At 37.5% G+C, this 27,075-nt stretch overlaps 1 protein-coding gene across 4 annotated transcripts in view; it reads left to right on the forward strand.

The window, feature by feature from the left end:
• L3MBTL3 (L3MBTL histone methyl-lysine binding protein 3) overlaps positions 1-27,075 on the forward strand; it is a 110,994-nt gene that overhangs the window by 10,121 nt on the left and 73,798 nt on the right. For 3 of the 4 annotated variants that reach the window (XM_069487603.1, XM_069487604.1, XM_069487605.1), the window contains exons 3-7: positions 14,489-14,605; positions 21,153-21,264; positions 23,134-23,293; positions 24,448-24,580; positions 26,425-26,509. In XM_069487603.1, the coding sequence (XP_069343704.1) occupies positions 14,504-14,605; positions 21,153-21,264; positions 23,134-23,293; positions 24,448-24,580; positions 26,425-26,509 (592 nt within the window). In that variant the 5' untranslated portion in view covers positions 14,489-14,503. Of the gene's footprint in view, positions 1-14,488; positions 14,606-21,152; positions 21,265-21,632; positions 21,708-23,133; positions 23,294-24,447; positions 24,581-26,424; positions 26,510-27,075 lie in introns of all 4 variants that reach the window. The other variant, XM_069487602.1, reaches the window with a different exon arrangement.

A 27,075-nucleotide genomic window follows, 5' to 3' on the forward strand; every position in this document is an offset into this window, starting at 1 on the left:
TTTTTCCTGCCTAAAATCTATGAACCTATTAGGCCCTTAGGGCCAAATTCACATCTCTCCACAACAGATCTCAATTCCAAGATGTGTGTGATTCAGAGTTCCTATCAGGCAGGGTGAGTAGAATATCAAAGCTGGTATCTGTCATGCTTGATTTGAAAGGAAGATTTTTCTTTGTAGCAATGTGTTTGTTGAGAGATGCTTCAAGTGTGAATTTAGATTTTTCTCTTATCCTTATTGAATAAGCCTGTTTAAGAGGTTTGAATTTAACTTCTTTTGATGTGTTCTCCACTGACACTTAAATAAGGAGAGTTTCTTGGAGTGGTAATATTATGCTTCTGCCAAAGAGGTAAATAAATTCTTAGCAGCCCAGTTGTTAGAATTTTCATTGGAAAATTGGACAAATGAAGACCTTTCTCCAATTCTTTTCTCCTCAACCCTACCCCCACTAGTCTGTTGCATTTTCCCTTTCTCTTTTATTCATTCATTTGATAACATTTTATTGATACCAACTATGGGTTAGGTATCAAGGGATAAAGAAATGTGTAAATCAAGGTCTCTTGTCTTCAAAGCCTCCTATAAGTAGGTGATGGTGATACAGGGTAGTAAGTGTTATAATCAGGGTGTAGATCCTGTCCTCTCAGCACCACTTAGGTCCTGGCATCTTATGTGCATGTACATCTTCCAGTGCTCCTGCAGAGAAAGACCCTCAGGGCAGTCACTCTGGCCCCCTTTGGGGATGATGCAGTGCTTTCATTTCTCTCTTTCCTACTGGCCTTTTGCTGCAATACTTTCTGTTTGTCTCTATACTAGCTCTGCTGAAAGCAGGTCCTAGAACCACAGTTGGTACGTGAGGACATTTTTATGCCTCCTCAGCAAAAATGTCACAGTAAGATTGCCAATAGCCTAGTCTTGGGTAGTTTTTCAGAAATTATGTCCTTCTGATTTTGTTGGTTGTTAAAATGTTCATTTCTTTATAAGAACTTGGCAAAACTAACAGTTGTTGACCTTACATCATTTTCGTAAATTCACTTTGAAATCTCCTTGTCCATGCTATCTCAGTCTCACCATTGTTCTTGACTGCCTTCCTCCTTCCCTGCCCTCATCTCTAGATGCCTGAGAAATTAAATAAGGCTTTGTGATGTAGAGATACTGGCCTTTGCACAGATATCCTTCCTCTGTCGTGATACTTCAGACATCTGGTAAACTGGCACTTGGAGGGCAATGGATGCTAGAGAGCAGCTTATTTTCTTTTCTTCAGAATAACTGTAGCTCTTGTGTACTGAGCGCCCATTATGTGCAAAGCACTCCAGCATGCATAATTTTTTTTTGTTTGTTTTTAGAGACAGGGTCTTACTCTCTCACCCAGGCTGGAATACAGTGGCATGATCATAGCTCACTGTAACCTCCAACTCCTGGGCTCAAATGATCCTCCTGGCTCAGCCTCTTGAGTACCTGGGAATACAGATGTGTACCACCCCGCCCAGCTTATTTTTTAGTTTTTTGTAGAGGTGAGGTCTCACTATATTGCCCAGGGTGATCTCAAACTCTTGGCCTCAAGCAATCCCTGTACCTTAACCTCCCATAGTGCTGGGATTACAGGTGTGAGCCATCACACCTGGCTGATTTTTTTAAAAAAAATATTCTTATATCTCTGTGGAGTAGATCATTCCTATCCCATTTTATGGATGAAGGAGCTAAGACCGAAGAGAGGTTAGGTGCCCTGCCTAAGATTATACAGCTAGTAAACTGTGAAACTGAGATGTAAACCCAGGCAGTCTGGCTCCAAAGCCTCCAAATGGCTTTCCACCATTACATTAAATTGTCTTCTATGGTAACTAAAAGTCAGAGTGTTGGACACTGTCTGGGGAAGTAAAAGTCTGTTTCTTAGCTAGATGACCTCAATTTTCTATCCATAAAATGCAGATAATATATTTTCTGAATTTTTACCAGTCCTCAAAGATAGTTGTGAGAGTCAGATGGGCTGATATTGGTGAGATCCTTTAAAATGACAAAGCATTGAGGAAACCCTCTGCTCTGGGATGTCTGTTTCCCTTTCATGTGTGTTAGGCTTAGGGGCTTTGTATGAGTCCCCCATGTGGCCTTCCTTGTATTTGTGGATATGTGAGTTCTCCCATTAAAGGCTGTGTGCTTCTCTGGTGTCATGGAGGTAAAGGAAGCCATCAGAGAACTGTGGGGAGGTCTTAGGTGGTAGGGACCATATCTTTCTCAGGATCACTTTCTCAAGCCTAGACTTAAAGGACTATAAGTCCTGAGGACATTCCCAAGTATTAGACACTGCCATTCTCAACATGTGGATGCAGACAGGGAGCTAGGTCAGAGGTCAGAAGGTAGCATCATTGTAGTTCAATCTAACCTGAAGATGAATAAACACTACCCCTATAAAACACTTACTTTCATGTCATTTCCTGAATTTATTTTTTATAGTTCAGCATTTTCCAAAAGAGGAGCTCCATGGAACTGTGAGATCAGTCCTGAAGCTGAGTGACTGTGGGAAACTTTGGCTGAGACTGCACTCCACAGGTGGCTGCACTGTATGTGTGCAATACATCTCCCAAAGACTGCTGGGGTATTATTGCACAAAATCTTTTATCATGGGACATGAATAAATGGTCTCCTAAAAGTTGTGTTTTGGGGAGTAGAGTTTGGGGAATGTTTCCCTAGCCTCGCCTTTAATCCAGTCTTGTTTAAATTCCGTCAGACCAGTGTGGTGCCCAGTCAGGAGGCTCCTTCAGGGACAGGGTGTCCTCTGGGGAGAAGGCCTGGGCTCCGGGTCTAGTACCCTCCCTATGTGGGAAATCCTTCCCTGTTACTTTAGAGGTATTGCTTTATTAAGAAACTGGCATTCTTTTCGGGAGCCATATATAAATATGAGGATTTATTATTAACAATAAGATACTTAGTTTTTGTGTAGTGATCCTCAGATCTTACAACGTAGGTTTAAACATAGGTGGCCTACTACCATAGATGCTATTGAAATAAAATGAATTTTTTAAAAAGCCGCTACCTAATTTTTTGTAAAGGTCACTGAATGGCTGCCATGAACTTGAATGATTTAGAATCAAACCAATAATCATAATAATAAACTAACATTTTATTGGCCACTTACTATGTGATAGGCACTGTGCTAGGGTATTACCTGGCTTATTAGCTCATCTAATCTTTATCATTACCCGATGAAGAAGAAAGGTTCTGTTATTCTCTGCATTTTACAGATGAGGAAATTGAGATTTTTAAGAGATCCGTTTGTTGGAAGTCACAGAGTAGGTAATTGTCAAACTTGGGAAGGTGACAAAATGAAGAGGAGGAAAGGAAGGAAGCAGTTTAGGGAAGGGCGAGGGATGGAAAGAGGAACTGTAAGAGTATGGTACATCTTGAGGATCATCCATGACGTATTAGGATGGGGGGGAGGGTACGGGAGGCTCAGAGCAGTTTTATACGTCACGTAATAAGGCAGTTAGTAGTGGGGAGACTCCTTTTAAATGATACTACTAAAGAATGATATTTAGGACATTCAGTTGGTTATTCTGCGCCAAGTACAGTATTTGGTTAGTGACTGATGATTCCTACAAAGTAAATGAAAAGCTATCATCAGTTAATGGTCTTAAAGTAGGCATGGTAGCAACAAGGCCTTGGAATCCCATGGTAGAGGTTGGTTTTTCTCATTGTGTTACTGTTCTGCACAGTTGTCATTTTCGTTTGGCTCATGGTAATTATTTTAGAGTTAGCATTCTTGGCTCACGCTACAAAAGATACGTTGCCCTCTTGACCAAAAACTGATAAGATTAATCCATCGACACTGGGTGCTGATGTCTCAGGCCTTTTATCTACATGACAGAATTTGAGTCTGATTCTCAGACACTGCATTTGAGGTAATGTCTACTCTCATTTTACAACCTCTTCCAATTCATAACCGGTTGTAGCATCTCTGTACCTTATGTTTGAAAAATGCACCGGTTAACTATAAAACTATAAAATGCCAACTCTTAAAAAAAAGCAATTGTAAAATTATTAAAACTGTTTAACTGGCCTTAATGGACATTAGCCATTCTTTTAAATAAAATTTCTGGAGAACAGTTGTTTGAGCAGGGATGGCCAGGCTACCGTCAGTACCCGTTCTCGGTAATCCGTGTTTCTTTCCTTATCTGCAGGTCCAGACTTCTGGGTAATAGGCAAGGCCCACTCTCTTGTTCTGTGCTGAACATCTAGGTCAGCTGCTAATCTCTCAGAGGACTGTTATCTTCTCTTCATCTCAGTCCCAGGCAGGCTGCTCTTCATTTTGTATATGCTGCAGGAGCTCAGCACCTCAGGAGTCCATGCCCCTCACTCTGAGACTCTATTTCGTCCACTCATGGCAGATACGAACAAAGAAGTTGTCTGAAGGATTACGAAGGACACCCAAACTCTGTTTATCTCTAGTCAAAATGAGATACAGTAGATTCTTGACATGTGTGAGGGCTGTGTCCCAAGCCAATCATAATTCTCAACTTGAAAAAAAATCATTGTAGCACATAATTCTTTCTGTAAAATTACTCAAGTAGAACTGAAAATTTTAAGTGATCTCTTTAGACCTTTAACTACTTGTCTCACTTGATGAGCGATTTTTATACTGTCTGGAGCACTTATTGAAACAAATTCACACATCTTTTTTACTTATTTCATTTTGGAGCATTTGGTAGTTTTGTTCACACAATGTGTCTGAGTCATCATTGCATTTGACATTTTAGTCTTTAATTTATCTGAAACTTCTGTTTTGCGGCTAGCCTATCACTTTCACAAACATTTCCATATTCCCTTTATTCTGTCATCCACACTAGACTCAACTAGCAGTTAATTTTGTTTGTTTCATTTTTTAAAAAGAAATAGTTTTTTGGTTTTTTTTTTTATCACTTTATTTACAGTGTTCATAGCACTAAGACTAAGCACTGTGACTAAGAACATACTTGGACCTCGGCCAGGCTCTATAACTTGCCCTTGCCCCTCAGCTTTGTGGCGTGTGTGATTCAGAATCATGTCCTTGTGAAATGACAAATCACTAAATGTCACAGGAACTTCAGGTGTCACTCAGGAATGGTCGAAACCATAATATGCAGTCTGGGAACACATACCTGAGTTGTGGAGCAGTGAACCCTACATTTCCTCCCTCTCATCCATCTGTTGAGCTGATACACGTGCATATGTAGGTAACATGTACTATAAGTTACCAGAGAGCTTTGCAGAAGTTGATCTCCCTTAGTGATTTCTAGGCTGTAGCTTCAGTTGTTGGCATGTTCATGGGAAGACATGCCTTTTATAACAGACTTAAATAAACATGAAACGGGATTTAAACACTTGTATTTTTTTGTTAAATTTTGTTTTAGGAACATATAAACATCCAACAAGTACAAAAAAAAAATACAGACTGAAGGCTCCTTCTCATAACTGTCTTCCTGGACACAGCCAGTGTTACCAGTTTCTGATAAATCCTTCCAGAGATAGTCTAGGCATATGTGAGCAATACACATAATTATATATACCTCCTTTTGTTTGATAGAAAGAGTAGCACACAGTTTTTGTATTTTGCATAACATTAGGAGTATTAATAGTATCTTGGAACTCTTTCTATATTGAAATGTAAAGCATTTCCTCATTGTTTTTTACAGTGGCATTATATACCATTGTGTGGATATGCTACAATTGTCCTCTACTGATGGACATTTGAGTTGTTTCCAATTTTTTTTGTATTATAAACAATATTGTAGTCAGTGAATAACATTTTACATTTTTTGTTGTGTACATATGTGCAAGTATCTATAAAATAAATTTCTAAGAATCACCGAGTTGGAAGATAGGGTCTTGAGTATTGTTCTCTATAGTGGTTGCTCCAACTAATAATGCTGCCATCAATGTATGAGAAGTGTGCTTCCCTGTAGTCTCATAGACATAGGAATTCTCAATGTAACGTAGTAACTAAGTTTCATCACCACCTATGTCAGAGGTACATGGTAGACTGGGGGTGCCAGGAATTTATTTACATGAGAGACTGAGGAGGTTCATCCAGTAGGGAGAATATCTCAAGGGCGAGTTAAGTTGCACAGCTTTGATTTGGAGATGAGGAGTGGTGTAGGAGAGAGGAGGTAATTCTGAGGATAGTGTCATATGTCATGGAATCCTTTCTCTAGCCCTTCACTTGGAGGCTGAGGGCAAGACGATTGTAATAAAAGTGAGTAAAAGCTAAGAGAATTGTTTCACAAAAGGGAGACTTTGGGAGTGTAATACACTTGGTACCAGCAGCTGTGGACTCTGTCTTCAGGAGAGTTACCAGCCCCTTGATGAGCCATCCACAGTGGGCATTGGTAGGAGCATGCTGGGCATCAATGCCCTTGATTGTGGCATTGTCAGCCATGACATGTATGTTAGTGGGAATCCCGAGCTGCTTTGGTGCATTTGATGGATAGCCAAACTCCAAAGCTGATATCAGTAGTGGCCGGAGACCCCATTAGAATTTAGAGATTAGGAGGAAAATACTAGATCCTGTCTGATAGCACAGAGGCCATCATGGTGCACTTTTAAGATACTTGCTTGGGAAATCTGGGCACCTTTTAACAAGAGATTTGCAATGGGTATTCTTGCAGAATGAGAAATACCTCTTGTGGCTTGTATTGTGACTGTATTATCTACCTACTGTTTGTGGCCCATGAAATACAGGTTACATGTGGGATGGTGGACTAGTACAGGTGATAACTATAGGAACAAAATAAAAGCACTTCTAAGTACTGAAAAAAAAATTGCCAAGTCTTAGGAACACGATTTGTTGAAGTGAAAGGACATTCTGTATGTTTCTATGCAAATGTGCACATACGGAGGATGAAAACAAGGGAGGAAGACTAGGTGTCATAGAAGTAGCAGCTTTTATTAACATAATATTGGTTGCTGGCTGTTCTACCTGATTAATAGATGGTGGAAAAACACTTAATATGTTGTAGCCATTCAGACTTCTTGTGATAATAAAAGTAGCTGTGGCTTCAAAATTATTAATAGTTGATGGGAAAGACAACATAGTGAATATTTTAATGCTATAATATTTTATATAAAATATCCACAAACCACAGAATGAAAATAATTGTTAAAAAGTTTAGATATCTGATTACAGGCAGAGTACATTGTAACATTACTAATGTATAGCAGAGGCATATTCTTGAGTATTTCTTAAAAATGTAATGAACATTTATTGCAGGTTTTATACAGTGCTAGCTTATAGATTTTTTTTCTTCTTTCTATTCCTCCTGCTAGACATGGACAGGATTTTGCTTCTATGAGTTTTGTACATGTATCATTTTTGGGTAGGAAAAGACTAAACATGTATTTGTGTTGTATATGCATCTTAAGACATTTTCTTTTTTTTTTTTTTTTGAGACAGAGTCTCACTCTGTTGCCCGGGCTAGAGTGAGTGCCGTGGCGTCAGTCTAGCTCACAGCAACCTCAAACTCCTGGGCTTAAGCGATCCTACTGCCTCAGCCTCCCAAGTAGCTGGGACTACAGGCATGTGCCACCATGCCCGGCTAATTTTTTGTATATATATTTTTTAGTTGTCCATATAATTTCTTTCTATTTTTTAGTAGAGACGGGGTCTCACTCTTGCTCAGGCTGGTCTCGAACTCCTGACCTCGAGTGATCCACCCGCCTCGGCCTCCCAGAGTGCTAGGATTACAGGCGTGAGCCACCGCGCCCGGCCCAAGACATTTTCTTAATAAGCAAATTAACAATAATTTAATTGATACATAATGTTTTTGCTAATTTTTATTAAAAGGATATATGTTGGACTGACATACACTTGATATTTATGTCAAGAACTTTGGCCCTAGTATACTGGTTTTGCCATGTTCCAAGGAGTACCATGTTCTGGGGAAAGTAGGCTTTGCCAGATTTTCAGAGGGAACAAAGCTCTGTAAAGGTTATACAGTGGTTGAGAAAAACAGCTCATGATTGGATTTAGAACTAACCTAGGTTTAAAGGCTGTGCCACCAGCTGTGGTTTTGAGAGAGTTACTAAATCTTTCTGCACGTTACTTTCTTCAGTGTAGACTAGAGGGATGGAGGAACCCATCTTTTTGTGAAAAAGAAATAGGTGAAATAATGTAGGTAAATTGCCACTTTGAATCCTTTTCTGGAAGAAGGTAAGCTTGAATTAATAATTTAAAAGTATGAGTATTGTGTCAACAAATGGTAAACAAATGCTATTTATTATATTTATAGAGAAGATAATAACCAGGATCGTCACAGCTGAGAATTTCTACACTGTAAGATAATTTTGATAAATTTCCTTAAAGCATACTTGACAAAGAAAATAATGGAAATGGTTAGTATCTACAGATTTTACCGGAAAGAACGGTCAAAATTTTGTTTTTAAAGGTTCACTCGGGTTTTACCCAGTTTATCCACCAGGGGGAAAATTTTTTCTGTCACTCTACTGTCTATCAGGAAAAAGTTGCCACTCCTACGTCACTTAATAGAGAGTCAGTTTCACTGCTGAGCATTATGTATTTAGTAAGAGAGGAGTCATACAGAACTTAAGTGCAAATCTTATTCGTTTCTTATTTTCACTGTTTCTTAGATAATTCTTCCTTTGGCCTTCACATCCTAGTTCCTGTTTTGAGGATTAAGTCTTAATGATAGTAAAATCTGATTGTTTTTTTAAAAAAATTATTTTTAATTGATACGTAATGATTGTACATGTTGATGGGGCACATGTGATTTTCCCATACATGTCTGTAATGTGTATTGATGAAATTAGGATAATTGGGATGCCCATCACCTTAAGTATTCATCATTTCTTTGTGTTGGAAACATTCAAAATGCTTTCTTCTAGTTATTTTGAAATATATAATACATTGTTAACTCTATACTGTAGAACACTAAAACTTATTCTTCCTATCTAACTGTAATTTTGTACCCATTAACCATTCCTTCCCTAACCCTCCCTCTCTCATATCCTTCCCAGCCTCTGGTAACCTCTATTCTACTACTTCTATGAGATAAATGTTCTTAGCTCCCACATGAGTGAAAACATGCGATGTTTGCCTTTCTGTGCTGGCTTACTTCATTTAACATAATATCCTCCAGGTTCATGCAAATGACAGGATTTCATTCTTTTTATGGCTGAAGAATATTCCTTTGTGCATATAGACCGTATTTTCTTCATTCATCCATTAATGAATGCTTAGGTTGATTCCATATCTTGGCTCTTGTGAATAGTGCTACAATAAACACGAGAGTGAAGATTATCTCTTCAACATACCGATTTCTTTCTTTTGGATATATACCCATTTGTGGGATTGCTGGATCATATGGTATTTCTATTTTTAGTTTTTTTGAGGAACTTTGATTCTGGTTTTTTTTTTGTTTTTTTTTTTTGAGACAGAGTCTCACTCTGTTGCCCGGTCTAGAGTGAGTGCCGTGGCGTCAGTCTAGCTCACAGCAACCTCAAACTCCTGGGCTTAAGCGATCCTACTGCCTCAGCCTCCCGAGTAGCTGGGACTACAGGCATGTGCCACCATGCCCGGCTAATTTTTTCTATATATATATTTTAGTTGTCCATATAATTTCTTTCTATTTTTAGTAGAGACGGGGTCTCACTCTTGCTCAGGCTGGTCTCGAACTCCTGACCTCGAGCGATCCACCCACCTCGGCCTCCCAGAGTGCTAGGATTACAGGCGTGAGCCACCACGCCCGGCCTGATTCTGTTTTTTATAATGGCTGTACTAATTTACATTCCTATCAACAGTGTATAAGAGTTCCCCTTTCTGTGCATCCTTATCAGGATTTGTTATTTTTTGTATTTTTTAAATAGCCATTTTAACTAGAGTAAGATGATAATTTACTGTGGTTTCAATTTGTATTTTTCTGATTAGTGACAGTGAGTGTCTTTTTATGTATCTGTTGACCATTTGTATGTCTTTTTTTGAGAAATGTTTAGATTATTTACCCATTTTTAAATCAGATTTTTTTAGCTGTTGAGTTGTTTGCGTTTCTTATATATTCTGGATATTAATCCCTTGATGAGTAGTTTGCAAATATTTTCTTTCATTTTGTAGGTTTTCTCTTCACTCCATTTCCTTTGCTATGTAGAAGCTTTTTAGTTCAATATAATCTCATTTGTCTATTTCTGCTTTTGTTGCCTCTGCTTTGATGTCTCTGAAATCTAATTCTTCAAATTCAGACTATATAAATTTTGAAATGATCAGAAATAGACTTAATAAAATACATGTCTACTATTTGACATTTTCTCTAGGTAAAGGGGAAAAAAGAAGAAAGAATATTGAAATATCTACTTAAAAATGAATGTATGTTATAGTCTTCCCTTAGTATTCCTGGGAGATTGGTTCTAGGATCCCCTCATGTATCAAAATTCACTCCTGTTTAAGTCTGATAGGTGTGCCCTGTGGATCCCATGAATACTGTATTTTAGATCCATGTTTGGTTGAAAAAAATCTGTGTATAAGTAGACCCACACAGTTCAAACCCATGTTGTTCAAGGGTCAACTGTAGGTACAAGGGCTGTCCAGAAAGTATCTAAACATGTAATATGTTCTCGTTATATTAACAATAGCTGGATACTTTCTGGACAGCCCTCTTGTATAAGGAGACTGAGCTTAAAAAAATCGTGTGCCAGGCTCAGTGGCTCATGCCTGTAATCCTAGCATTCTGGGAGGCTGAGGCAGGAGGATCACTTGAGCTCAGGGGTTCAAGACCAGCCTGAGCAAGAGTGAGACCCTTCTCTACTAAAAATAGAAAAATTAGCCAGGTATGGTGGTGCATCCCTGTAGTCCCAGCTACTGGGGAGGCTGAGGCAGGCGAATCACATGAGCCTAGGTTGCAGTGAGCTATGGTGACGCCATTGCATGCTACTCAGGGCGACAAAGTAAGACTCTGTCTCAAAAAAGAAAAACTTGAATGAATTTTTCAAGCATGTACAAAACAAGGATGTAGAATAACAAACTACTGTGGACCCTACATGTCTGTTACCAACACATTGCCAGTATTATTTGACTACTTCACCCCTTTGATTAATTTATAGCAAATTTCTCACATTATATAATTTCATCTATTCACTTCAGTTTGTATCTCTAAAATATGAGGAAGAACTGCCTTTTAAAAGTACATAACTATCGCCATTCCTATAAAAAAAAAAGCAACAGTATTTCTCTAATATCATCAAATAGTCAGTTGGCACTCATACTTCCCTTCTTGTCTAATAATCTTTTTTAAAAATAGTTTAAATCAGGGTCCAGACAAGATCTAGAATTGTAGTATTATGATTGGTTAATATGTCTCTTAAATCTCTTTTAATCTAGATTTCAAATTTCCTCTTCCATCTTTTTTTTTTTTGTTTGTTTCTTTTTCTGTGGGAAAAACCAAGTTTTTATCCTGTACATTATTGGCTTTCAGACTTTCTGGTTTCAAGTCTCCTTTTCACTCTAAAAATGTTTTAAAGCCTAAAGATGTATTGATTGTATAGGTTATACATATCAATATTTACTGTATTACAAATAGATAGTTTAAACTATTTACTTAAAAATAACAATAAATCCAGTACCTTATAGTATATGCAAACATAATTTTGATGAAACATAATCATAGTTTTCAAAATTAAAAAATGAGAAATAGCATTGTTTTACATATTTGCAAATCTCTTTAATGTCTGATTTAATAGCAAATACCTGTATTCTTATATTTGCTTCTACATTCTGTTGCATTAAGTTGTTTTCATAGAAGTATATGAAGTAAATCTGGCTTCATGAAGATATGGCTTAGAAAAGGGAGGAATATTTTAATAGTCTTTTTGTCTAATAGTGAATATTCTTCTTTAATACCACACTAAAACTTGACAGGTGGTAGTTTCTTAAAGGTTAGTTGCAATGTGCAATTTGAAACCTTATCAATGAATGAGCTTTTCATACTCTGTTATGTTAAAATCCATTGGTCTGTCTTGCACTTTGAATGGATCCTTTACACATGCATAATTTTGTGCCATCGTGCGTGGTCATTTGGAAAATATTGCTTCACCAGGTTACGCAGTTCTTCTAAATGTTGACATATTTAATTATGAAATATTTAAAAATCACATTCATTATTATCACCACCCATCCATCTTCTTCGAAAAGTCCTTAGCTATTGGGAAGCTGTTAAGCCCGTGGTGGTGATTGCAAGTTTTCCAAAATCTTGATTTTTTTCCTTGAAGGCTTAAGTATAATTATTAGCAACAAATACTGTCAGTGTTTTCCTTGATGTGACAAGCTCATTTAATTTATTTTTGACAAAATATTTGCCAAATATCCAAACCCAAATAAACATAGTCTATTAAGTAAAAATGGTGTTCTCTTTAAAAAGCATCTTGTTTAGCTTGCATCTCAAACTATTCAGAAGTGCTTTTCCGTGGTACTTTAAAAAGCTGTATATTCAAATATCAACACTTAATAAAATTTATTCTTTTTACTTCATCAAGGATGCTCTTTAGTAAAACTGCCATTTGTTTACTATGGGTGCATGGGAGTAACTAAAGAATGCAGTGCCTTTGACACATAAAATTAATCACTGAACACACACAAAAAAAGAATAAATGACTACTACTATGTTGGGTGCTGCTGTACCAGCAGTTTATCCACTTTTGCTTTTGCATCATCAGTGCAAATGTCAGCACAGTGAAGAAAGTAAATAATGTGTTAGTATTTTATGTAAATAGTTGACTTCATAGACCTTTTGACAGGGTCTCAGAGGCCCTTGAGAAATGCACACTTGGAGAAATGATGCTAAAGAGTTTCTGACAGTCGGGATTTTGTTCCTTATATCTTTATGGTGTAATTTAACATGCTCCCTTTCTCTGGTATTTCCTATAAATAGACTTGATCCAATTAAGTTTGATTTTGTTTTTTCCTGGCAATACTACTTCATAAATGGTGTTGGATTTGCATTCTTAGTAGCCATTGATGGTCATTGCCTAGAGCCATTAATTTATTAAGGATTGTAAATGGTAATAGTCTATCATTCCTTTTTCATTTATTAGCTGAAATTCTTTCTAAAGGGAAACTTCCTCTCACCAATATTTTGGTTACCCTGAGATATAGTTTGCACAGAAAGGCAATATAAATCTTATTTCTTCTTCCAAATAATGAGTTGGTTCCCTTGTATCCTCAAAAGTTATCAATGCGATGTTCTTGGTTTGTTTACTTTGCATATCATTATAAACTTGTGAATTTAACCTATTTGATGTGTTTCAATTTACTGCAGCTAGTGTTGTGGATGCTGCTTTGCCTAACTTTGGCCAGCAGGAACCTCTTCAAGTTGGTTCTTAAGTTCTTTGAATATAACCTTTGTTCTCTTTGGTAGCTTCTTTGCTTTCTTGTTTGACAAGTGTTCCAGTTTCCTCATGGACATTTCCTGCCATTGAGCAGGAATCACCTCCTTCTCTGGGGAGACTTGGGCGAAATGGTATTTAGATACCACAATCTGAGCACTAGGCTGCTCATTACTATTGATGGGTGATTTTTTTCTAGATTTTTTTCCAGTGGACAAAACTAGAATGTATATTTTTAAAGATAAAACACATCATGAATTTATCCTGATGCTTCCATTCAAATTTAGAATCCATTGCTCTTTCATTGGTTGTCTATGAAACCAACATCATTGCTTATTTGTCTCCTATTACACAGACAGTAGTCTTAGAAAAACAGTATCAATACTACCACCAACAGTGTGATTATGGAAAATAGTTTTGTTTTGAAATAAAAAAAAGGAAAATTAAAAGCATTATCAGTGTTTAGCTAGATAAATTGATTATCTTAGCAGAGCTTTATTGTTAGTGTTTACTGTACATTTTGAGATTGTTTTCCTGTTTGCCAGAGTGATAGATTGCTAGATATTTTAACTGATGCATAAACCAATTTACTGAAAGAATCAGTCACATTGTGCATTTGTTGTATTGATAGGATAAACACTGAATTGATATATTTAGTGTAGATGGTAGTCAGTAATGAACGGAAGTTTTTTCTTTTTTATTATCAAAAAGGCCTCTTTTTAATCAATATTTTAGATTACTTCTATCCTTTTTCCATACCTACTCTCTTCTCAGTGTCTTAAAACAGGAAAAAAAAAAAACTACTTGGTAAAGAATTCTATCTGTACAGTATCATGATTTTTTTGTTTTAAGTAAATAATGTAAAAGTCAATGAATTCCTTTTTTTTAATGAACAGCAAAAGTTTATCATGACACTTTTTAACTTAGAAGTTTTTATTAACAATTTTTCTCCTATAATTTATCAGGGATTATACTGAGAAAAAAGTGTTAATGATAGCAGTTGTTTTTAAATGTAAGGATATGAGATATTGTGATCAAGAAAAGTATATAATTAAGGGAAATTGAAGTAATGAACACTAAATTAAAAACAGATTTCTGTGTGGAATATCCAGTGATATGATTTCTTTTTTCCTTCCAGGTTAAAAAATAAATCATGACTGAATCTGCCTCTAGCACAAGTGGTCAAGAGTTTGATGTATTCAGTGTTATGGACTGGAAAGATGGAGTAGGCACATTACCGGGAAGTGACTTAAAGGTAAGCTATCTTTGTTACATACAATTATATGTGTGTGCTTATTTTAAAATTGAATACATATGTGAAATAATAATTAAAACCATTAATCATAATGCTGTAGGTTTTTAGCACTAGACCTTTACAATGCTTAGACCTGTACAATAAACTTGCAAGACAATTTGAAATGCTGATGGATTGGCAAAAGCCTTTGTCACTTCAGTTAGGGGAGTAAGGAATATTTCTGCAGTATGTATTTATTTTGCAGAAATTGATTCATAGCTTCAAGATGGATCATCATTGTTTTGACTCTATCTTAATGGCGATGAATGTGAAAATGGCAGACTTAGAAGACCTAGCATCTTAGATTTTGTAGTAATGGGTTTTGTAACTTCAAATAGTCACAATCCCTGTATCCTAATGTTCTCTTTTAAAAACTGGATAATGTTAACATGGTAAATAAACAAGACTATTCTCCTCCTTTAAATTATTTATACTGCAAATATGGATTTTAATGTAATCTCTTTTTCAAAAGAAGGCTCTTCCTGTAAACCAGGCTGCTTTAGTCTAGGTGAGAACCCTTCAGAGAGCAGTGCTTCAGTCTGCTGCTTTATATGTGCTCACTGTGCCCTATTTCCAGTTCCCCTGAACCTCTTCCAGGACCACCTCTGCTGCCCCATGAAACATGGTTGTACAAGCACCCACCTGGGAAGCAAACCTCTGCCTGCCCCACCCCCTCACCCCACCCCCATAGCCGTTTCTAAATTGCTTTTGCTCTGATCCTGTCTTTGGAACCTTGAACCTGTCTGTGGCCCTTTAGACTTTGTGTTTGCACTTGGTCATTCAGGTATTTGAAGTTCCTATCTCCTGAACAGGCTGTCACTTGGTTTGCCTCTCTAATGCTTGGTATTCTGGGCTGTGTTAAATGGAAATTCCTGCCCCTTCATATAGGCTTTTTGGAATCTAATCCCTTTTAATGGCTTGACAAGTATCCTAGCCAGGCCTGCCTTAGCTCATCCTCAGTGGTTATTTGAACAGTCTGCCTGTCATTGGAAAAAATACTTAGATTTTAGTTGGGTTAGCTTTAATTAAGTACAATATGCCAACGTCTCTGAGTTTAATGTAACACAAATATTGCAGTGGGGTTTACTGGAATCTGAAGAGGAGATTAGGTTTTCAGTTTTAGTTCTGTGTTACCGTGAACAAGTCAGTTAAGCTCTGTTGGTCAAGTTTCCTCTGTAGTCAGTTAGGAATTAAATGAATGTCAGGGATTCTACCTGCTCTAGCATTTTCCACATGTTCATCTGGATAAGTAAGATATGATGGAGATAGGGTGCTGAGAATTTTTGAGAAAGAAAAATTGTTTCTCAAACTCTGATACTGTCAACTACATAATAGCTACTTGAGCTTTGTCAAATTGTTTAAATTCCCTAAGTTTGGGAATCCTTATCTATAAAATGGAATATTGGAATCTATGTCAAAAGGTTGCTATGAGGATGAAAAAATCAATATGAAGCATTTAACATATTGTGTCTTTTCTGATTTTGCAATATGTTATCTAAACTGCCTTTTTTTATTGCTTTCCTCCCTTATTTTTCTTGTGCATTTTTATCGTTTTTCTGCTCAATAGCTTTTTTTATTTTTAATGTCCAGCGGATGATGAAATTTGTAACTCTTGTTCAGTTAGCTTTTGACTATAGAGTGAAGTTTCCATCCCTAAGAAATCTGGATTGCTTTAGGTTTTCTAAACTGTGAATTTTAGAAATTAACCTATTACTTTTATTAAGGTAATCAGATAATTAGGCCATTTAGTGGGTAGTATAATCTGGATTATTTGATATGACTTTTAGACTCATCTAATTACCTGGGTAATTGTCATGTATTCAGTTTACTTCATGTACTATGGACAGTTTGATACCTCACTTTTTTTTTTTTTTTTTTTTTTTTTGTAATGAGACAAGGTCTTGCTCTATCACCCAGGCTGAAGGGCAATGGTGTGATCATAGCTCACTGTGATACCTCACTTAAAAAAAAATTAAAAATTATTTTCTACTTTATAACCCATTTTATCCGAGGAGATTCAGAGACTAGCTAGTTGATTATATTACTGGCAATTTCTGATTCCGTTGCTCCTTATTTAAAATCTGAGTTGCTAAGTTGATTGTGAAATTGATTTTTCACAAAATTGGGATATTGGAAAAAACTTAGACTAAATCATGAAATTTACTCTTGCACATCATGCTTTGCCTATTTTCACTACCGGCCTTCTGGTTTTTAATGGGCATAGGCATGTGGATTTATTTCCTAACAGTGTGGTAGCCTAAGACAACCAGCTGAGGTTGAATCAGCTAATACAATCCACTATTCTGTAGAATTCAATTTTTTATCATGGGAACAGGTTTTTATATGCTTCAAGTTTTGCTGTTTCGAAAGAACTTTTCTCTATACAAGTCTCATGATTGCTGTCCAATCAAGTTATGTCACTCTTCTTAAAATTTTTTAGCAGTTGCCCAAATCTTTCATGGCAAAGTTCAAGCCCCCTACGTTACCACAAGAGTTTCTGTGGTGGTCTGGCCCCTCCTTTTCTCTCTGGCCATATCTCATTTCATTCCTCAGTGCTGCCCTCGTTTTCTACCCAGGCCACCCTGGGCCCCTTTCCCTGCTGCTGGAGTTCCCTTTGCCTTTTCCACACTGGGGCAACTAAAGCTTGTATAAAACAGAGCACTGACATCTTCTTTGGGTAAGAATAGAGGACTTACTCTCTGATGAGCATTCTACCTGCATCCTTTTATTTAATCCTTCTATTTATGTCTCTCTTGTCAGTTTACAGATGGGAAAGGTGGGAGACCCAAAGTGGTTGATTCATTTGCTTAAGTCAGTTACTGGCAGAACTGGGTCTTAAAACCAGACTTTCCTGATACTAAAATTGATTTTCTCACTGCTGCTATACTAAGGAGAAAAGAAAGCATTTTCATATTGAAAGAGATACAAGGAAAATATTATAGGAATTTAGAGGAGGTAAAAATTTATTTCAGGTGGAGGGACCAGGAAGATTTTGAAAAATAGATGTCCTTTGAGCTTCAGATGCCACCATTCAGGTAGAAGTCTCCAGAATACTTTTGAGGAGCAGAGACTGGAGAACGAAAGAGAAGGGCTTCCAGAAGAGGGAATAGCTGAAGAAGGTGCAGAGTATTAAGGGAGGACAGCAGGTGTCCACTGACATTCTTGAAAATATTGTAGTCATTAGCAGGACTTCTTTGTCTAAGCAAGCTTTGGAAATTTTACCGTTACCTTATTTGTTCTTTTAAAACACAAATTAGTATTTGTAGATTAATGTCTCCTGGCCATCTGTAAGAACAGGCAGGGGACCAAGTGGCCGTGGGAAGCTGCATGGTAGGAGTGGCCTGTGCCTGAGCAGTTTCTCCACCTGCACTTATAATGATATCTGAAATTTATCCTCAGAGAATCATTCCTCTGGGTCATAATGTCTTTCAGAGTCCCTCAGTAAAATGCAGATACACCCCTGAGAGGATAGCATCTTACCTAGTAAGAAAAATTGCTGCTTAGCCATGAGCGAGACCCTGCAGCACAGGCAGAAACCCAACTGTAAAATTCACTGCACTCTTAATATGTGGTTTTGCCTTGCCTTGATTAATGTTCAAAATAGTTCAGTTACCAAATATCCTTGCCCTTAAAACGCACTGGTAAGTAGAATTCGAGCCTCAGCATTGAAAGTAATAAAACAAAAATAATAACCTCAGCAGCGTCTTTTGTTGATCTATTATTAAAGACAGGCAAAAATAGGTAAAAGATCCTTTGCCTTTACAAGCAAAAATAAAGAGGAGAATTGAATCAATTAAAGGTACTTCAAGCCAAGCAAACAAAACATTCGCAACCCCTTAAACACTTCAGGCATGATTCTTGTCTGACTGACCTGGATATATCCACATGCAGAAAAAGTTTTGTGTCAGCTGATGTGTTTGGTTTCCTTAATATTAATAAATCCCTTTTGCAAAGTTTATAATTTTGATATTCTTGGTTGTAGAGTAGAGCCACTTGACAAATTTTTATACTATTCTTGGCCCTCTAAGGGAACTAATAATTTAAAAAAAATAAAGGTGAAGTTTTTAGCATTCCATGCATAAATGCTTTGCCAATTTCAGAACCTAAGTGTTTTCATTGAAAAAAAAATGCTAGGAAATGTATCAGTCTTTCCGGAATTTCTGTCTGTGGGACATCGGTAATGTTAGCAGCACCTAACAACCTATGTTGTCTGATATTTTTATAATAGTAATATCATGGAAGACACAGTAAATCCCAGTTGAGAAGCCAGAGAAATATTTGATCCCTATATCTTTTTGCATATGATAGGATACTTTGAAAATGCTTTGAAGTTTTTAATTTTTGAGATAAGCAACTTTGGTTAGTGCAGATGTTCTTTACTTTTTCAAGGTTGTTTTCTTTTGAGGATATGATAAAAGCTATGAATTCTGTCCCCAGAAAACCATGTATGTGCATATACCATAATTTCACATATATTTTATGAGATTCGTAAATGCTTGAAGTCAATCCATGGATCTCTGGTTTAGAAGAGTTAACTGTGCCCCTAAGTGACATTGCAGCTTTACTTTGTGCTTAGACTATAGGTCAGTTACTGGCAATTAATTTTAGGTGAAGGAAAAGCTGACCAAGATTAAGTGTTGTATTGTGGAAATATTACCTTTTAACTTTGACGGTATCTGAGCCTAAAGCTTCTGGGTGTCATAGATCTGAATTTTTACTTGGAGATTCAACTCAATGGTGGTCTCTTTCTCAGTGTTTAAAATGCAGGGTGGTTTCACAGCAATTTGGAAACTTAAGCCACAGGAGACTTTCTGTTTAATGTAAATGTTTGATGCTATTTCTCACATTTTACATTTGTCAAAAAGCATAAATTAACATCAGTGACATGTAATGAAAGTAAAATTACTTACCTGAAGTAAATTGTCAGGCTTGTGCCTATTTTTTTAATTTCAATTCAGAATTGATTTTCTGTCATATTCTTTAATATCCTTAATTAATAATTATCATGATAGCTTGTTTTTTTTACTATTGCCCAGTAGATGGTACTATCAGCCTTAGTTTGAAATATTCTGTTTTCAGAGTGGTCATTAAAAAAAAGTATAAGATTTTTTTTTTTCCAAAAAAGTAAGTTATTTTTAGCTCTTTTTCTTCCAGTTAACTTTTTACCACTTCCTACACTGACATATTAGGTGTACACACTTGGAATAGTACTTACATATTACCCTGGGAACTTGTATCTGGAATATGTAGTAGGGAGAAAACATTCTCACATTCCTTAACCATTTTACCTCATTCGGTCTAGAAAGCATTTAATAATTGTGGACTATGTGTAGAAATTTGTTTAAGGTGCTATTTTAACCTGGTGGAAAGAATAATTATTGGTACCTTTTGCTTAAGATTTTTCTGACTTGCAGTCTGATATAGTTTGGTAAAATAAATAATTCTGTTGGCATGCTGACCAAATACGTTTTTCAGATTGGCAAATGGAGAGCCTTGCTTAAATACTACATATTTGCATGCTCATAATTTCCGTGAAAGATCTAAAAAGTTTTCTTATCCTTTTGAATTTTGAGCTTTCTAGCTGTTCATCACCTATTAAAATTAGTGGATCCATAATGTCTCTCTGTTTTAAGGAAAAACAGAAGGAATACGGAAAACTTTTTGAAATTCGTGAATGCGAGAGTAAACCTAGCTTCTTCAGAGAGAACAGGGCCCCTGCACATGGGTAATGGTTAAGCCTTCAACACACACACAGTACAACCAGGTTGTTGTAGAGACATACTTTGAAGCTTGCCATGAGGTGAGAGGAAATTTTCAATATTTGGAATGGGAATGTCCATGAAATCAAAAGGCCCTTACTTTTTAGGGATAATATTTTTTGGCCTATAGCTAATAGACTTGTTTAGCTCTCACAGAAATTTCCACTGGGTTCGGAGGACTAAAGGTGAAGATAATGGAGAATTTTAAAGAGCAGCAGGAGAAAGAGGAAGTGTAACATTGGGGTTACATGGCTCACGCTGCAGCCTTCTGTGCTCACATCTTGCAACTTATTAAGGAGAAGAATATGCGGGTCATTATTTCTGGGATAGGGATGTCCCTTCTCTGTGAAGTAGGTGAGCATGGGTGAGGCAAGTCGATTCCTGGGAAAGAGTAATGCTCCTTTTACTTTCCGTGATTAAAGCAAAAATATGAAATAAAAAACACATTTTAGTTAAAAAAAAACGAAGTGTGTTTGAAATGACAGGCCATCCAAGCAAGATGGCAACTCTGGAGGACAGGGCAGGGCTGTTTATATCCTGACGCTTTATTCTGTTCCTCTTCCCTGAGTCTCTAAATTAGTGAAATACAAAGGTCTTAATGTTGGTAGAAGGCTTATCGAGGTATGATTGTTTAAATTGACTTTTAACACGTAATTAATTTGCTTAAAGACAATACGTGTCAGTCATTAAATAATTACTATCCTGAGCACTTTTGTGAATTTTGCCTCTTTTTGCCATGTTGTTGCTAGTTTCGGGTGAATGAGTTTGGAGCCCTGGAAGTTATTACAGATGAGAGCGAGATGGAAAATGTGAAGAAAGCAACTGCTACCACCACTTGGATGGTACCAACCGCTCAAGAAGGTAAGAAAGGGTCGTCTGCATTTTCTTTCTTTCTTTTTTTTTGGAGGATTCAAAATAAGAATATCTAAGGTTTTATAATAAGCTGAAACTGTGAAAGTCCTCGATGATTTTTGTGTCTTATGTTCTAGGTAAATTTCTGTAACGAAACTGATAGGGGCCAACTTTTATATTTTAAAATAGCTATTAACTGTCTTCTTTCCTAATGCCAGATCTGTAATAGCACAAGGTTAGTTGGAAATTTATCGAGTAAATCCATGTTGTAGCCTACACAGGTGATTTAGCCAACAGCCTGCCACTTTTTTTCTCATCTACTCCGATGGTTGTAACTAACACCTATATGCTGATGACTCCTAAATCTATATCTCCAGCCCCGACCTCTCCCCCGAGCTCCAGGCCCGTATTTCCACCTGCCTACTGGACATCTCCACCTGGATGTCCCACAGGTACCTCAAACTCCACATGTCTGAAATGCAATTCATTTTCTATTTCTTTTTCCCCTCCCCCCAAACCTGCTCTTTCTTCCCTAACCCATATTTCAGTTGATGGTAGCACCGTCTACCCAGTGGACAAGCAAGAAATATAGGAGTCATCCTGAATTTGTTCTTCCTATCCCCACATCCTTTTTACTTACTCCTCTTGGTTTTAATTTCCTAGATATGTCTCAGATCTGGCCTTTTCCGCCTATCATCACTGCCACTGCCTTAATTTAGGCCCTTATCAAATTCTTACCTAAACTATTGCAGAAGTCACTCTGCTTCTAATTTCACCACCTTCCGGCTTACCCTGTACCCTAAAGTCAGAGGCCCTTATGTAGATTGCTTACCTGACACTTCACTGACTTCTCATTGCCTCTTTAGCAGAACATACAAAGATCTGGGTGACCTGCCCCCACCTGCTTGCTTTATCTCCTCAGTCTCTGTTGCCTTCTTTGTATGTTGTGTTCTGGCGGTGCCAGCAGCACAGAATTACGTGTAATTTTCCCAACACACCATGTGGTTTCATGCTTTCTTGCCTTTGCTCATGCTGTTTTTTCTGGCTTCAATGCCATTTCTCTTTTTGTCCAGTTGGTAAATTCCTCCTTGGCCTTCAAAACCCTGTTGAGGCTTTATATCAGAAAATCCTTCCCTGACCTCACCCCAGGCTGAATGAATCACTACTTCTTCTGTACTACTTCTGGAACTTGTTCATGCTTCTATTATTGCATGTATCACATTTTATTGTAAATACTGGTTTTCTTGCCTGTCTTCTCTTCTAGACTGTGAGCTCTCTTGGGCAAGGTCTATACTGTCATTATCAGTGTCTAGCATAAATTGGTACCTAAAAAATGTTTGCTGAATGAATGATTAGTCTAATGATTCAGGCAAAAGGAAATGTAAATTCCTACATGACTTGGATAATTATGATTCAGGAGATCTACATTAAAAGTAAAATAGAGAGATGTTGATTTAGCTAATCAATTAAAACAAAATCACTCATCAAAAGGTTATAAGTGTGAAATAACATAGATAACTCTTTTTAAATTTTCTCCAAGATACAAATGTAGAATAAGATTTTATAGGTTAATAGTTACATCTTCTGAATTTAGTGACTTCATTTTACTTTGAACGCTGTAGAAAAAGCCTTGGAGAAGCTTTTGTTTATCCTTTCTGCAGAATATTTTTTCATTATGTAAATGATTTGAGTGATTTCCTGCAAGCCCATCCCCCTCTCCCTTCTAAGCAACATAATTTGGTCATTCATTCATTCAACAAACACCATTCTTTTATTGTGTTGCTAACAAAATTATTAGAAGAAAAATTTTAATTGTATTTTGGGCTGTCTGCTGTCATGGTTCAATTTTTTTTTCTTTTTTTTTTTTTCATCTTCTAGTCTTTTCAGAGAAGACTGGGATGCCTTTCAGGTTGAAGGATCCAATGAAAGTAGAAGGGCTTCAATTCTGTGAGAACTGTTGTCAGTATGGCAATGTAGATGAGTGTCTTTCTGGAGGAAACTATTGCAGCCAGAACTGTGCTCGACATGTCAAAGACAAGTAGGTTTTTGCGCCATTCCATCTATAAAATGGGTTTTAGAGTCCAAGGTCATGGTGCCTGAGAATACAGAGGTCTTGTGTTCTCTGACAGCTGACAACTATTTATACCTTTTTCCCAAAAACTTTTCCTTTAGAGACACATGGACCCTGACCCCTTTATTGGACCTGGTGACTTCTGTCATGCCTTGTCTGAATTGTACTGCCAATGTTCTGCCTGCAATACAGCCTCTGCCTCTGTCATCAGCCCTGTGTTTACATTAATCTGATTGCTCCCCAGCTAAAAATATTTTTATTTTTCATGGGGCTACATATACGTTTTGATGATGCTAAGATTTATGGAAATACCATTTTATTTATATTTTGGAAATTCTTAGGTGACTTACCTAAAACTCCACGTGTGGAATAATGTTCCCACTGATTCACTGGTAATCAACTGAATGAAAGTAGTCTAAGTGGGTAGTGTAGTGAGTTGAGTTGATGGTCTCAGGGTCCAGACTGAGGGTTGTGAAACAGGGACATCAGCTGTGATTGGCAGTGGTATGTGACCTTCCCATTTGGGGACTGTCTGAAAAAGTTTAGCTTACCACCAAGAAGGTGTTTTTCTTGCATATAATTGTATACTGTCGTACAAAGAAATGACATGACATTTATATTTTAGTGGAGTTTCCCGTGTATCTTAATCAGCACAGGTTTGAGAATTATCTGTTTTTCTTGGCCAACTGATGTTTTACAAAGGCACACTAAGCCTTTTTGGTTAATTTGTCATTCTTAATAATTGTTAGATACTTGCTTTGAATGGCCCTGAAAACAAATTTCTCTAAATAATTGATTCTTTTAGTAGCATGGATGGCAGATGTGGCAGACCAATACTTATAAACTTGTTAGAACCTATTTCACATAGATTTCTGGTCCCCTTTTGAAATTAATATATAAGATAATTTCCATTTTCTACCCTGACAGATGTCATCCATAATAGTGGTTTTTAAGTGTTCCTTATATATGATATTCTAACGCCTGTGAATTTCTCCTGGTGGTTATGTATTTTTTCCTTTGGAGGGCGATTATTTAAAAACAATTTTTGCATTGATAATCAACATGTAGATGTTTGATAGGTATTATCTCCTGTCACTATTTTGGGTTTGTAAACACAGCAGAGATCAGAAGGAAGAAAGGGACATAGGAGAAGACAACGAGGAAGAAGATCCTAAGTGTAGTCGGAAGAAAAAACCAAAATTATCTGTGAAAGCTGACCCCAAGGAGGATGGAGAAGAGAGAGATGATGAAATGGTTAGTACCTCGGATCCGCCCACCGGGAGCACAGGGATGCTGCTGAAGTGGGTGGCGTCGTGAGTCACAAGCACTGCTCTGGAGCCAGTTACTTGAGTTCACATGCTAGTTCCAGGACTGAGTTACCATCAGCAAGTTACCTACCTTCCCTGTGCCTTGCTGTCCTCATCTGAAAGTAGGAATAATAAATAATGGTATCTTTCCCTCAGGATGTCCCGAAATGTCGCAAAACCTGAAGCTTTGTAGATGAATCTTAAATTCCTCTTGACAGCAAAATGCCATTCCCATTTTGGTAAATTGCAGACAGATCCCATGGAACTATGTGAGTGGGTAGAAAATGACACATAAATATCAGGTATATTTGGGGAAAAGTCATTCAAAATGTGCTAATTAAAACATAAACGTATTATCCTTACATTGTATACTAATGGCTCTATATGAGGAGAGAGCTTTGAGGTCTGGAAGCATTTCCCTTAAGATCAATATTGAGGAACTGTTACTTGCTAGTCACTATTCTAGAAGCTTGGGTTATGGGGATGAATAAGACAGAGAGGACAAGGTCTCTCCTCTCAGAGATATTGCATTCTTATTAAGGGGACATATAATAAACAAACACAATGAATAGGGGAAATGTCAGTTAGTGATAAGTGCTATGTTGAGAATTAAGATAGGGCTTTCGGGTTGGCTGACTGCTTTAAGTGTGGTTGTCAGGGAGCCCTCCCCAAGAAGGTGACATGACCAATGTGATCTGAATATTGAGGAGCCAGCTAAGTAAAAGGTTAAAAGTGAGGAGTCCTCTGAGCAGCAGGACTTCTAGGGGAAAGTCCCCAAGGTAAAAACTTGTGTAGCATTTTCTGTTCAAAGAAATTTAAAAAGGCAATATGGTTGAGCATTGTGGTTTCTGAGAGAGTGAAGTAGATGAAGCTGACGACATATGTGTGGTCCAGGGCATGGAGGGCTTTATGGTAAAGCAGAGTAATGGGTTTTTATTATATTCTGAGTATAATGGGAGCCATTGTAAAGTTGAAGGCAAGGGAATGCTTTCAATAGTGATGTATGTTTTAACATGACCACTGCAGCTTTGGTGGATGAGAGCAAGAGTGGAATGAAGGAAACCAGGTAAGAACTGATCGCAGTAGACTAGGTAAGAGGGCTGTGGAAGATGGCAGTCAGTGGATTTGCGATCCATGTTAGAGGTAGGGTTGTCAGAGTGTATGAAGGAAAGAAAAGAATCAGGGATAACTCTTTGATTTTTTTTGGCTTCCACAATTAAGTCGATAATTATGTCACTTACTGAGAATGGGAAGGCAGGGGTAAAGTAGACGATCAAGAGTCCTTCGGCCATCCTGAGTTTAGATGCTTCTTAGCCATCCAGGAGAAGATCCCAGGTAGGCAGTTGCGTGCGGACACACGGAGTCAGGGAGAAGGGGCTGGAGATAGGGATTGGGAGTATTTGGCATATACGGTGACCTTTAAAACCAGGGGAAATGATTAGAAAAAGAAGAGAAGGGGACTGAGAAGGAGGGGCAGAGGGGAGTGAGGAAAACCAGGACAGAGTGGCTGTGGAGCTAGGAGCGGACGGTGCCTCAGAGAGCAGCAGAGGAGGGAGCAGTGTCCGTGCTCCTCCAGCGGCTGGTTCTTGGAAACAGCCTTGTTTTATAAGGACCTCAGGCCAAAAACAACACAGTTCTCAGATGAACTGTATTCTTTCTTTCCTTAAAAGTTACAAAGTGAAATTGAAGAAAAGAACAACAACAAAAAATTGCTTTCTGACAGCTCTCTAACTTTTCGTTGGTGCCAATTTTATGAACTTTTAAAGTCATAATTTTCCTTTCTTGTTGTAGGAGAATAAACAAGATGGAAGAATCCTGAGAGGTTCGCAGAGAGCCCGAAGGAAAAGACGAGGAGATTCGGCTGTGTTAAAGCAGGGTAAGCTGATGAAAAAAGTTTTACTTGTAGCTTTCTGAAACTGAAAATATTTTACACAGGTAGAAATTTTAGTCTTCATTGTAATGCACACTGTGACAGTTAAAGTATTGCTTTGGGGTTTTCTTTGGCTCAGTTTAATCAATAAAAATTAAGGATTTAAGTAAATAGATAAGGAGAAAAATGGAAATTTGTAACTATCAGGTGGTTTCAGGGTAAGCATGAGAACATCTTTATTTTTCCATCAGATAGGTGGTTCCTGCTTCTGCCCCTTTACTAAAACATCTGTTCTTACTCATTTCCCAAGGTTTTAGGTTTTTAATGTTTCCTTTCAAAGCACAAGCTCCTGACACGGTAACTTTTTTCCCCTCTTTCGTTGTTCCTCAGGCAGAATTTTATTGTCATGAGGCGTCCCAGCCTTAGACCCTTCCTTCAGTATTTGTCTGGATGAACTTGGGGAACTTGGTTCATTCCCACAGAGGCCCCAGAGTGCTCCCCTGGGCTTTAGCCCCTTGGCCTGCAGAAGCCACTGGCCAGTCTTTGGTTTTAGGTCCCTCCACTCTGCACAG

The sequence above is a fragment of the Eulemur rufifrons genome, chromosome 15, assembly GCF_041146395.1.
Source record: "Eulemur rufifrons isolate Redbay chromosome 15, OSU_ERuf_1, whole genome shotgun sequence".
NCBI lineage: Eukaryota > Metazoa > Chordata > Mammalia > Primates > Lemuridae > Eulemur > Eulemur rufifrons.